This window comes from Babylonia areolata, chromosome 1 (genome assembly GCF_041734735.1).
Source record: "Babylonia areolata isolate BAREFJ2019XMU chromosome 1, ASM4173473v1, whole genome shotgun sequence".
In the NCBI taxonomy this organism is placed as follows: domain Eukaryota; kingdom Metazoa; phylum Mollusca; class Gastropoda; order Neogastropoda; family Buccinidae; genus Babylonia; species Babylonia areolata.
The window spans coordinates 67,162,845-67,176,808 of record NC_134876.1 but is presented as its reverse complement, the minus strand read 5'-3'; the positions used below and the strand labels follow the sequence as shown (position 1 = coordinate 67,176,808).

Here is a 13,964-nt window from a genome sequence, read left to right as displayed (position 1 = left end):
GTGGGTTGGGTCATCGTTGTCATCATCGTCGTTGTCGTCGTCATCGTCGTTGTCAAAATATTCGTATCAGTCGTCGTGGTTGTCGTCATCATCATCGTCGTTGTCACTGTCGTCTTCGTCATCGTCATCATCGCCATCATCACCCATTATCATCTTCGTCGTCGTCTTCATCATTATTATTATCATCATCTTCATCGTCTTCGTTGTCGTAGTTGTTATCGTTATTGACAGTGTCGCCATTATAACATTATGTATGATTATGTTTGTGTTCATCCCTGATGTGGTCATGTGCGGTGTGCTGGGGCTGTGAGCAACTGTGATGATAGTTATGATAATCATTATCATAGTCATCATGATCATAATCATTATCTTTTAATTGTTGTTGCTGTTATAATGATGATGATAATGGTTTCATCATCACCACCATTATTATTATATCACTATTATCATAACTCCGCCGTACCCTTCACGTCATGGTGACGACGACAGGTCCCTCAGTTACGCCTCATGGAGCCGTAGCGAGCTGTCGTCAGGCCCCTCACAGCGGTCCAGCAGGAGGCCCCGCCCCCGCCACCAGTACCCGGGCACTGACGAGGAGTCCGGAGCGTCCCTGGAGGGCAGCAGTGTGTACTCCTGTGCCTCTGGCACCTCGGACAGCATCGCCAGTGGGGGAGGAGGAGGAGGGGCATTGCCCATGCTGGATTATCACAAACTGATCAAGCTCATCAACCAGCCCACTGTTTTCAGGGTATAGTGTTTGTGTGTGTGTGTGTGTGTGTGTGTGTGTGTGTGTGTGTGTGTGTGTGGTGTTGAGGTGTTGTGGGGTGGGGGTGGGGGTAGAATGTGTGGAGTGCGTGTGTGTGTGTGTGTGTGTGTGGATGGTGGGATGGGGAGAGAGAGAGAGAGAGAGAGAGTGTGTGTGTGTGTGTGTGTGTGTGTGTGTGTGTGTGTGTGTGTGTGTGTGGATGGTGGGAAGGGGAGAGAGAGAGTGTGTGTGTGTGTGTGTGTGTGTGTGTGTGTGTGTGTGTGTGTGTGTGAAGAGTGGGAAGAGAGTGTGTGCGTGTATGTGTTTGTGTGTATGTGGAGTGGAGGGTGGATTGGGGTGAGAAGAGAGAGAGAGTGGGGTGGGGAATGTGTGTGTGTGTGTGTGTGTGTGTGTGTGTGTGTGTGTGTGTGTGTGATGGGAGTGGTGGGGAGTGTGTGTGTGTGTGTGTGTGGAGGGTAGGGTACGGAGGGTGGGGTGGGGAGTGTATGTGTATGTGTGTCTGTGTGTGAGAGTAATTTGTAGATGTTTGTGTGTGCGTGTATGTGTGTGTGTGTGTTTGGGGAACGTGTGTGTGGGGCGAGGGGGGGGGGGTCCGTGTGTGTATGTGGGGCGGGAGGAGGAGTCTGACGGATAACGTGCTATTGTCAAACACTTTGATATGTTTGAAAGCACGAAATCAAAATTGATGTTCGATTACTATTCGTTATCAAAATGTTATATTAGTATCAGTTCAGTAGCAACAGCAGCGGTAGTAAAGAAGCGAAGTGACAAAGGCAGCGTGATGCACGTGCAGGGTCACAGGGCACGGCTGGTGCAGTACAGACCTCGCCGACAGCTGCGGGACTGGCCGGGACTGGCCAAGAAGAAGGTCAGTGAGACCCTCTGGGCGTGGCAGTTATCATTATTATTTCTATTGTTGTAAAAGTAGTGGTATTTTGTATTTCTTTTTCTTTTTTATCACAACAGATTTCTCTGTGTGAAATTCGGGCTGCTTTCCCCAGGGAGAGCACGTCGCTACACCACAGCGCCACCCATTTTTTTGTAATTTTTTTTCCTGCGTGCAGTATTATTTGTTTTTCCTATCGAAGTGGATTTTTTTTCTACAGAATTTTGCCAGGAATAACCCTTTTGTTGCCGTGGGTTTTTTTTTTTTTTTTTTTACGTGCGCTAAGTGCATGCTGCACACGGGACCTCGGTTTATCGTCTCATCCGAATGACTAGCGTCCAGACCACCACTCAAGGTCTAGTGGAGGGGGAGAAAATATCGGCGGCTGAGTCGTGATTCGAACCAGGGCGCTCAGATTCTCTCGCTTCCTAGGTGGACGCGTTACCTCTAGGCCATCACTCCACATACATAGTGGAGTAGTTGTAGTAGTAGAAGAAGTAGTAGTAGTTGTAATGGTAGTAGTAGTAGTAGTAGTAGTAGTCGTACTCATGTCTTTCCTGACAAATGGGATAAATAGATCACTGACCCTGCGCCTGGTGGCGAACTACTCTGGAGGTCGTTGGAAGGGAGGTAATCTGGAATATTTTCGGCTCGCAATGTTGGGACATGCAACGCACAACAGGCCTCTAGGTCTTTTAGTTAAGCCTGTAATGTTGGGAGGGAAAGAACTGGTTTTTTTGTTGTGTGTTTTTTTCTTTCTTTCCTTTTTCTTTGATGAAATGCCGTTGTTCTCAACCAGACTCCAGCACATTATTACTGCTGATAAGTATGTTGCATGTGGTTGTTGTACGTGGAATCATCAACGTGTTTGTTCACATGCACATGCACACACACTCGCATAACACACACATACTTACACACACACACACAAACACACACACCCACACGGCACAGCCACCGACGCGCCCACACCCCATCCCTCAATGAACACACACACACACACACACACACACACACACACACACACACACACACAATCAAGCAAACAAACAAACAAACAAAAAACGCTATCCATAACCAAACACACACACACACACACACACACACACACACACACACACACACACACACAAATAAATGAATAAAATAGACTAATCACCAACCCCAACCCCAACCACACACACACACACACACACACACACACACACAAATAAATGAATAAAATAGACTAATCACCAACCCCAACCACACACACACACACACACACACACACACACACACACACACACACACACACACACACACACACACACACACACACACACACACACTGAGTACGGGAAACAGCCAGACGAACGACTCCACGCCGCACCATCCACCCCGTGTCTTGCTGTTCCCAGAGACTGCAGGAGGAGAGCCGCCTGGCTCAGCACGCCCTGCACAAGTTCCGGTCAGAGCTGAACATGATGGAGACGGCCTTCATGGGCCGCTACCACCTGGCCTCTGAACTCCTGACGCCGGAGGAGAGGTGAGGGGGTGGGGGTTGGGGGGTGGGGGGCTTGTGGGTGGGGGCAGCTGTCCTTGTTACGTGTTGTCCGTGCAGTGCCCACCGTGTCAAATAGACGATAAATACATAAATAAATAAATAGGCAGATAAATAGATTTAAAGTAAATAAATAAATAAATGCTGAGGACCCACCTGGTGACGGTTTGGTGGTGTCGTGCGCAGGGATGACGTGGAGGAACTACAGCACCTGTGGGCGGAAGTGCGTCATCAGGCCTTGGAGACGGAACAGTTGCTGACGTCTCGCATGAAGTCCCTGGCTTCCGGAAACGACAACTTCAATTTCCTGTCCTCCATCAACGTCATGCAGCGGGTGAGATGAGATGTCACATGTGCTGGGGAGATGGGTGGGGGTTGGGGTGGGGTGCTGGGCTACAGCCAGTGGTTTGGGGCCCAGTTCATTTTTGCCAGCTATGTTATGGGAGTTTGATAGTCTTGATTTTGGGCGTTCAGAACTTTCATCTTCGTGTCAGTGGCTTCCTTTCAAAATTTGATTGTGCTGTAGTTTTATTGAAGAGGGAAATTTGTACAAGGTAGCATGCAAAGCACTGGAAGTTAGTGTTCGGGCTGTTTGAGGAGGAAACATTTCGGTTATATAATACACGCTTTCACTTCCACCCCCAACCCATCATTTTCTCTCACTCTTCTTCACGATGAAGTCTCAGCATCTTCCTTTGTCTGTCTGTCACTGGCTGATTAGAACTGTTTTGAAGTGCGGAGGTGTATATCATTATTGAGAAACATCAGTGAAAATTGCTCCTTTTCAATACAAAATTAATCGAGAAACCATTGTCCCTTTTATGTATTTTTTATTTATTTTTTCATGAATTACCTATCTAATTAACCAATATCCGATTAATTAATGGTTTGATCGCTCGAGTAAAGAATTGTCCAAGAACGTTAAAAAAAACCCAGTAAGCTGAAGTTTGGATCAGAATTTAACCCATTAGAGGGCACCGCATTGAAAGAATTACGGTCTGAGAGTGCGTGGTTAGCTGTCTGTCTGCACCAGTCAGTACGTGTCCAACTCGTCCGGAGACCGGTCGCTAATTACGTTTTCTTTCCCCTGTTGCGGGCCTCGCTGTGTGCAGCTGATCGACGTTCTGAAGGAGCAACACTTCCACAAACAGCTGGGCATGGACGCGGAAGAGGAGGAGGAGGAGGCACAGGCGGCGGAGGAGGAAGAAGATGAGCTGGAGTGGGAGGCGGTGAGGAGGGGAGGGGGCAGGTTCAGGTCGTGGGGGAGCACCTCCCGGTACGCCTCTTCCCTGGGCAGCTGGGGGGAGCTCCCCCGGCACTACGCCTCCTCCTCCCCCTCCCCCAGGCTGCGGACACGCTACTCTTCCTCCACCTCCCACATTCCCCTCAGCCCCGCCTTCTCTGACTCCTCATATGACCAGGTGTGTAGTGTGGTGTCTGTGTGTGTTTCGTGTGTGTTTCGTGTGTGTGTGTGTGTGTGTGTGTGTGTGTGTGTGTGGTGTGTGAGTGTGTGTGTGTGTGTGTGTGTGTGTGTGTGTGTGTGTATCTAGTGTGTGTGTAGTGTAGTGTGGAGTGTTGGCCTCGTGGTAACACGTCCGCCTGGGAAGCGAGAGAATCTGGGCACACTGGTTCCAGTCCCACAGTCGCCAGTATTTTCTCCCCCTCCTCTAGACCTTGAGTGGTGATCTGGACGCTAGTCACTCGGATGAGACGATAAACCGAAGTCCTGTGTGCAGCATGTACTTACCGCACGTAAAAGAACCCGCGGCATCAAAAGGGTTGTCCCTGGCAAAGTTCTTTAGAAAAATCTACTTCAATAGGAAAACAAATGAAACTGTAGACATAAAAAAAGCATAAAAATGGGTGGCGCTGTCAATGTAGCGAAGCGTTCTTCCTCGAGGAGAGCAGCCCGAATTTCACACAGAGAAATCTGTTATGACAAAAGGAGCAATACACTACACTACACTACACTACACTACACTACACTACACTACACTACAACACAACACGACACAACACAACACAACACAACACAACACAGTACAGTACAGTACAGTACAATACAATAGTGGGAGGGTCCGACCTCAGAATCACGGTTGAGTGTGACAGCCAGCTCTCTGAGAGAGTCAGTACAGGTCCAACTTGTCAGGTGATCGGTCACTTTCTTCACAACTTTTGTTTACAGGCAGTCCTAACAAGTCAGTGTATATGGCATTGAGAAGTGAGGTGCTGAGGATTAGAGGGTTGGGGGAAGGGGGTGGCACGGCGTGTGCTGCCTGTGGTGATGATGATGATAATGATGATGATGATGATGTTTTACCACTGAACCATGTTGACAGCTGCGGACCTCACTGGTGTCGGAGATGCGAGAGGAGATGAGATCCAATCTGCACACTCTGCACCAGGATCTGCAGGTCTGAACTCAATGCAGAGCATTAGTTGCTCCTCTGTGCTGTGCTGTGCTGTGCTGTGCTGTGCTGTGCTGTGCTGTGCTGTGCTGTGCTGTCACGTGTGCTGTCTGGCGTTTGTTGCGGAGACACTATGATCAATGGTGTAGTGTAGTTTGCAGTATAGTGTGGTGTAGTGTAGTGTAGTGCAGTGCAGTGCAGTGTCGTGTAGTTTAATGTTGTGACAATATTGTGCAGTGCAGTGAAGTGCAGTGTAGTGTAGTTTAGTGTAGTGTAGTGTAGTGCAGCACAGTGTAGTGTAGTGTAGTGTAGTGTGGTGTAGTGTAGTGTGGTGCAGCGCAGTGCAGTACAGTGTAGTGTAATGTTGTGATGGTATTGTGCAGTGCAGTGCAGTGTAGTGTAGTGTAGTGTAGTGTAGTGTAGTGTAGTGTAGTGTAGTGTAGTGTAGTGTAGTGTTGTGCAGTGCAGTGCAGTGCGGTGTGGTGTGGTGTGGTGCAGTGCGGTGTGCTGTCATGCATTGAATTGCATTGCAGTGCAGTCAAGTGTAGAATGTTGTAGCTTGATGCATGGTGAAACACCACAGTGTGATTTCACCTAAATACAGCGTATTGCGGAGTGGTCTAGTGTTTCAGTTTCAGTTGTAAATAGGTATCAAAGCGTGCAGACTGATCATCTGCTTTGAAAGAAAAAAAGAAGAGCAGATGACTGACCTTTGCATAAACCCAACGCGCTGGTCAGGCTTTGAGAGCCTACACCATGTGGTGTGACGCTATAGTGTAGGTGTAGTTGAGTGCAGTGTATCATAATCTACTGTATTGTATCACAGCAATCTACTGTTTTGTATCATAGTATAGCGTCATACCCTGTCTCGGGGATTATACTGCCGTTAAAAAAAAAGAAAAAGAAAGAAAGAAAAAGAAAAGGAAAGAAAAACGATTCATTGAATTTCTAAGCTTCTATTGAAGTCTCACCGTTGATGACTTTGATTTGACTGCATTTACAATCCTAAGTACTCATGGTCTGTGTGTGTGTATGTGTGTGTTGTGTGTGTGTGTGTGTGTGTGTGTGTGTGTGTATGTGTGTGTGTGTTGTTGTTGTCTTCAGTTTAACGTCTTTCCACTTGAAGTGATATTAAAAAAAACAACAAAAAAAACAAACAAACAAACAAACAAAAAAACAACAACAAACAAAACAAAAAAAACGTGGGGGTAGGGGCTGTGAGAGGGGGAGGGATAAAAGTGTGTGTATGTGTGGAGGGTGAATAGGGAGAGACAACGCTAGGAAAAATGGAAACGTTATAAACGCCAACATCAAACAAATATAACATCTATAACAAATGTCCTATAGGACTATGCAGCAAACCTTCTGCAATAACCAATAACATATTGGAATTGTTAATAACACATCCAAAAGAACTTTTGGTGAAGTCTGACAAAAGAACATTTTAGATTCTGACATTCGAATATTACATGGTTGCTAGAAATATGTTCTCCACATATGCGTCTGACATCTTTGCTGAACTTTGTTACAAAAGCGTTCAGTTTTATCCTGTTTGATAATGTATGAATCTGCCTTAATCTTATTGAATTACTGTATGTATTTGACTGATTGATAGTTCCCGGTTGTTGAACATTAATTACACTATGGTTTAAAGCTTTGCCGTTTTCCTGGTATAATTCTCTGACTTTGTTCCACGATGTTTTTTCTAGTATTCGATAACCCTCTTGTACAGACAGAGGCACATAAAGTTCTATGGTTCCCTGTTCGTTCTTTGCACCTTTTCTTGCAGCCCTGTCAGCCCATTCATTGTAGAGAATACCAAGATGTGAAGGAACCCAGAAAAACGTAATATGTGTTCCTTTCAAGCTTAAAAGATGTAAAATGTGGCTGATTTCTAGTATGATTTTAGATTTGTTCTTACAATTTGGTGAGTTTAAAGCACATAATACAGATTTGGAATCAACGCAAAACAAGACTTGTAGAAGGCAAATTGGAAGATCGAGAATATGATTTAGAGCCATAAGAATAGCAATAAGTTCAGCAGTGAATATTGAACGATTTTTACCAATATAGTGTGTGTGTGTGTGTGTGTGTGTGTGTGCATGTGTGTGCTTGTGTGTGTTTGTGTATGTGTGTGTGTGCGTGTGTCCTTGTGTGTGTGTGTGTGTGTGTGTGTGTGTGTGTGTGTGTGTGTGTGTGTGTGTACATGTGTGTGTGTGTGTCCAGAAGCGGGACCAGGAGATTCACCGCCTGCAGTTGCAGCTGATGATGGAAGGTCGCAGCAAAAGTCCAAGGTCAACACAGCAGTGGACAAGATCACTGTCCTCGTCGTCAAGGCAACGAGACGTCAAGGAGACGGATGTCTGACCCACTTTGAAAAAGACTTCATAAGCAAGCAAGCAAGCACACACACACACGCACACACACACACACACACACACACACACACACACACACACACACACACACACACACACACACACACACCACACATACACACACATTGACTCAACGACAGATCTGGTAAAAACTGATCATGGAAGTAACTGAAACACTTCACAGCAATGGTGAATTTCCAGCTGTGTTAACAGCCTATGCTAGCGCATGATGCTATTCCTCCTGAACGGCCAACATCTTCAGTGATTATCATTGCATGAAATATATTTTTGATTGTGTCTGTTGTATTTATACGTCACTGAGTCATCTGGATAATGTATTCTAAACTACAGAAGCAATACATTGTCTTGATCTTCCAGTCAACCAAGCTCGCAAACCCTACACCAGTGGTGTAAACGGTTATGGCACGACGTGTGTAAATAAAATAAAAGAAAGGTACGGCGCCAGAACTGTAAAAAAAAGAATAATAAAAGAAGAAGAAAGGTAAAGGCGCCAGGTCCTGTTAAAAAAAAAAAAAAGTAAGAAGGGTAACCGCATCAAGACTGTAAACGGTTACTGCGCCAGGTGTGTAATGTAAATGGTGACGGCACCAGAATTGTAAACGGTAACTTTACTGTACCAGATGTGTAAAAAAAAAAAAAATAAAAAAAAAGGTGGTGACGGCATCAGAACTGTAGAAAGGGTGGCGGCATTAGGTCTGTGAATGGTATCGGCACCATGTGTGTAAACGTAAGCACAACAGTGCCACAGATGTGAGCGAAAACACTGCAGTGCCATGGCTGAATGACTGAGAGAAAGGAAAACAGGAACACAGTGCCAGAAGAGGTGTTGAGCGGAAACAGCACCACAGGTGTAAACGGAAACAGCACCACAGGTGTAAACGGAAACAGTGTCACAGGTGTAAACGAAGCAAAAAGAAAAAAAAAAAGAAAGTAAAAAAACAACAACCGAAAACAATGCCGCATGTGGAAACAAAAACGGGACCAGAGGTGCAAAAAAAACAACAAAAAAAACCCCAAAAAACAGTGCCACGGCTCACGGCTGAAAACAAAAAAATCGCAGCAAAGCTGAAGTTAAAACTGCACGAGGGTCCAAACGAACCACGAATAGAGCGTGAATGAAAAGAATGCCACATGTGTTAGAAAAGAAAGAAAAAAACAATATATATACATGTATATATATAGAGAGAGAGAGCGAGAGAGAGAGAGAGCACCCCAGAGATGTTCAACAAACAGTGTTCCAACCCAGCAGAGCCCGCAGAAGACGTTCATGGCCATCTTTCAGACAATATCACACACTGTTATGTGATGACCCAGTGCTGGAAACGGGACCAACAAGTGATGGCTTTCCACACACCAACTCCACCACAGCGAAGGTCACACAGTCTTCCAGTGTGGGGTCTCCTTCACTTCGTGATAACTGTTCTCATGTTGTTTTTACTTCAACATTTTCTACTTACTGGTGGCTTACTAAAAGATGGTGATTCTCTGTTTGTGTGTTTGTCTCTGTGTCTCAGTCTCTGCCTGTCTGTGTGTCTATCTGTCTGTCTGTCTGTCTCTCTCAATCTGTGTGTGTGTGTGTGTGTGTGTGTGTGTGTGTTTGCGCTGTCGCGCGCTTATGGTAGTGATAGCATGAATATTGAAATCATTTAATGTCTTTTTACATTATGTGGCATTAGAGAGAGAGAGAGAGAGAGAGAGAGAGAGAGAGTGTGTGTGTGTGTGTGTGTGTGTGTGTGTGTGTGTGTGTGTGTCTGTCTGTCTGTGTATGTCTGTCTGAGGATAGATTTTGTATGAAATGCTAGGTCATATTTAATTCGTTCACTTTGGTCTCAGTATCATTATTGCAGTTTTGCATCAAGGTCAAGTGTACACGTAATTGCATATATGTATATATACGCACCATTCCCTCCAGCAGAATGGTCGGAACACAGGGTGGACCAATAAAATAATTACAAGGCTTTGTGGGGCCTGTCGCAAGCTGCTGCCGTTTTATACTGGATTTTTTTTTTTCTTATCTTTATTTTTATGCATGTGGTACAACGAATGGATTCCGCTACTGCCGCTGTATAGATCTGTCATCTGTAAAGATCTGTCATCTGTAAAGATCTGTCATCTGCTGGCTGGCTGTAAGCCACGCACAACAGACGCTCTGTGTGTGTGTGTGTGTGTGTGTGTGTGTGTGTGTGTGTGTGTGTGTGTGTGTGTGTGTGTGTGTGTTGGGAGGTGGGTTGTGGAGGCCTCGTTTCGGCATGATGCTGTATGTTCCGGAGAGGCACTTTACCCCGATTCGCTTCACCCCACCATTATCTGCTGTGACTCGAGTGAATGGGAACCCGACTTTGGTCAGTAAATGGGCGACGGAACAGGAGAGGGCTGGGCCCAGCTGCCCTGTAGTGCCAAGCCCCGGACTTAGTGAATAATATGTATTGAAATCATTGACCCGATGGTCGTAAAAGGCTATAGGGCCTTAACCCTTTCACTGCCAGTCAATTTAGAGTGCGAAATTCCCTTGTGCTATAAACACAGAAAATATGGTATCCAAGAATAGCCGGGGATTTCCCCTGTCATGTGTAGAAGATATGGCCTGTCCTACCACTGAACATAAAGAGCAGTAGGTTCATGGATAAGAGACCCATGATCTGGTCACCCTTCAGTGACATGGGTCCTCTACCTAGCTGCTGTATAAATGCGAGTTTGGCAGTGAAAGGGTTAAACCTTTTAGACAGGACTCGGACTCTCTGCGGGAGTCTGCACTAGTGGGTCACGGTAAAGTATGTGTAGTTAAACCTTTTTTCTTCTTCTTCTTCCTCTTCTTCTTCCGTGGGACTTTCTGTGTTGGTTCACAGGGTGTAAGAACTGGTGATGTGTGTTTGATTATTGTTGGTCACTTTCTTTCTTCTTTTTTTTTTTTTTTAAATTTTAACATGAAAACTGTGATGTGTTGATTGTTGATTGCTGCCGGTGTTGTTGTTGCTGATGATATGTGTTCTTGTAAAAGATCGTGAAGTTTATGCTTTTTAACTGTTGTTAATGTGGTCAGCTCACATTCACACACACAGACACAGACACAGACACACACACACACACACACACACACACACACACACACACACACACAGAGGCACACACACAGACACACGCACACACAGACACACACACACACACACACACACACACACACACACACACACACACACACACACACACACACACACACACTCGCTTCATTCAAGGTGACAACTAATATCACGATGATCACTAAACTCTGCAGATTAGCCTTTGTTTGAAAAAAAAAAAAAATATATATATATATATATATATATATGATAGTCAGTCGTGTCCGACTAAGACCATCAGAACAGCATATATATGAGGTTCACTTAATTTGAGACCATATTGTTGTTTTATGCTTTTTCATTATGTACTTAATACTGTCTGTTTATACACATGTAGTTTGTGTGTGTGTGTGTGTCTGTGTCCGTGTGTGTCCATGCGCTTGCATGTGCTAGTACGTGCATGTGCGTGTGCACGTGTGTGTGTGTGTGTGTGTGTGTGTGTGTGTGTGATTTACTTGCATGAAAATATCATATGGACCAAGCTGAATTTCCTGCCTTCCATTTGATTTGCTGACATTCCTGCAGTTATGTTAAATAGTTTGTTTTGTGTCATTAGCATTATTACCATTTCTGTATTGTTTTTGTTGTTATTATTCTTGCTGCTGCTGTTGCCTACCCAAAATGAACAAAATGCCATGTGTCTTTGTAATCGGAATGATCATGCAGTGAATGAATTGTATAGTAGCGGTGAACTCTTGCTTGTATGACCGCTGTCAGTCATAATTAGACCGGCTGTATTTGTCAAGCTGCTCTGTGCGTGTGTGTGGTGTGTGTGTGTGTGTGTGTGTGTGTGTGTGTGTGTGTGTGTGTGTGCGCGCGCGTGTGTATGTGTGTGTTGGTGACTTGATCTGATAATCTGGTTGGTTGTTTTTGTTTTGGTGGGATGCGCTAACTTAATTATTTTTTTTTTTGTAAAAGAAAGGGGTGTACATATCAAGGAAGTGCCTTTTGCAATACAACTGCTGATTGTTTTCGTTTGTTTGTGTGGATTTTGTTTTTTCATTCTTAAGTCTGTTGGGTAACTGAATGGAAGACTCTGGGCGTGTGCGTGCGCGTGCGCGCGCGCGCGCGTGTGTGTGTGTGTGTGGCATGACGTCCAGTGAGACTGATTTTGTTTGTACCTCTTCTGACTTCTCTTTGCTGTTCATCTGTCTGTCTGCCTGTCTGTCTGTCTGCCTGTCTCTGTCTGTCTGTCTCTCTCTCTCTCTGTCTCTCTCTCTCGTTTTTTCCAGCGTTGGGAGAAACTGATCACTCATCAAGCTGTTTAATCCAAACCAGAGAAAGTAACTCTGGATTATCAAGTTGTTGATTTTCTTTTCGTCAGATAGTGGCAGCTGAAGATGCAAGATTAAGAAGGAAAAAAAAGAAGAAGAAGACTAAACAAAAAAGTCTGAAAACAATTGTAACCAAATGAAAAGAACTCCCAGAACAATACTTATCAAGGAGCGAAAATATTTGTTTCAAGTCAAATTATTTTCCCTCTCTTCGATTATGAAAATAGAGAAACAATATCGTCAGCCAGTATCTAAAAAAAAAAAGAGAAAGTTACAGAGTAACTATGCACTTTTAAATATTCTGTGATTATGAAAAACGAATCTGATAAGCAACTCATGTACCGACAAAAGTTCTAAGGGAAGTAAACGCTCACGCAGAGTTTAAACATCAATGCATTGTCTCCCTTGCACCCCCAATTTTCTCTCTCTCTCTCTCTCTCTCTCTCTCTCTCTCTCTCTCTCTCACACACACACACACACACACACACACACACACAGGAGTACTTGATGACTTTTCCCTACAAACCACTCAGAAATTAAAGGTTTGTTGTGTCCTCTCAAACTGACATACTCGTAAGTCCGTGCTTTTCTCAATCAAAGCTGGTCGATGAAATAATAACTATCAAGGACAAGGACACAAAATTCTTACTGTAAAGTCCAATACAAATTTACATACACTGACACCAAGTCGATATTTGAAACTGTCCACTGTGTGTGTGTGTGTGTGTGTGTGTGTGTGTGTGTGTGTGTGTGTGTGTGTGTGTGTAACTGATAAACAGAAAAAAAAAGAAAATCAGATAATGACATGAAGTTTTAACTGTACGATATATCTAATATCCAGTCCTCTGACGGATCGCCCAAAGAATCTGTAATACCACGCCGTGTACGTGACTGTGATCATCACACCTTCACTGACCGATACTGGAGCGGTCGGGTAAGCTGACCAGTAGTCTGTATAGCATGCAGCTTTCAATTGACTGGTCAAGTGAACTGACCAGTAGTCTGTACAGCAGCTTTCAATTGACTGACTGATACTGGACCGTCGTGCAGGAAAGCTGACCATATGTCTTGTGTCAGCAGCAGCTTTCCGACAACTACCATGAAATCATTAACCGACTAACCCCCCACCCCCCTCCGCACCCTCCCAACTGAACCCACATTCACACACATACCACCTCCTGCCCTTTACCTTGACCATAGGCGCCTTCCTCCTTCCCCGTCAATTCTTGTCACGCCTGGCCGCCATACATTGTCTTTTCCCATGCCACACCCTCTTCCCTTCCTCCAGCCCCCCCCCCCCCCCCCCACGCCTTCCCCCCCGCCACCCCGCCCCCACTACTGTCTCCCTCCCCATAGTCTCTGTCCCCCACCACTTCCCTGCCCTTCAACACAATACAACGGCATCTAACTTGCAAGGGAAAGGAAACCAAGCGGAAAGGAAACCAGACTGGCAACTTATCCTCCGCAAACAATCTGTCACGCCCGGCCGAGCAGCTACAAAGCAAAAAAAAAAAAAAGTCAGTCAGCGATTCATGCAGGTTAGTGGTCAATGTAAGGTTAGTCATGGTCAAG

The 13,964-nt window shown here is 45.1% G+C and overlaps 1 protein-coding gene across 1 annotated transcript in view; it reads left to right on the top strand.

The window, feature by feature from the left end:
* Positions 1-11,120, top strand: part of LOC143286819 (uncharacterized) — a 104,006-nt gene extending 92,886 nt beyond the window's left edge. Inside the window, exons 11-17 of the mRNA XM_076594666.1 lie at positions 490-748; positions 1,560-1,634; positions 3,053-3,180; positions 3,382-3,529; positions 4,308-4,616; positions 5,535-5,609; positions 7,830-11,120. Coding sequence (XP_076450781.1) covers positions 490-748; positions 1,560-1,634; positions 3,053-3,180; positions 3,382-3,529; positions 4,308-4,616; positions 5,535-5,609; positions 7,830-7,970 — 1,135 coding nt within the window. The 3' untranslated portion in view covers positions 7,971-11,120. The remainder of the gene's footprint in view (positions 1-489; positions 749-1,559; positions 1,635-3,052; positions 3,181-3,381; positions 3,530-4,307; positions 4,617-5,534; positions 5,610-7,829) is intronic.
* Positions 11,121-13,964: the final 2,844 nt, after the last annotated feature.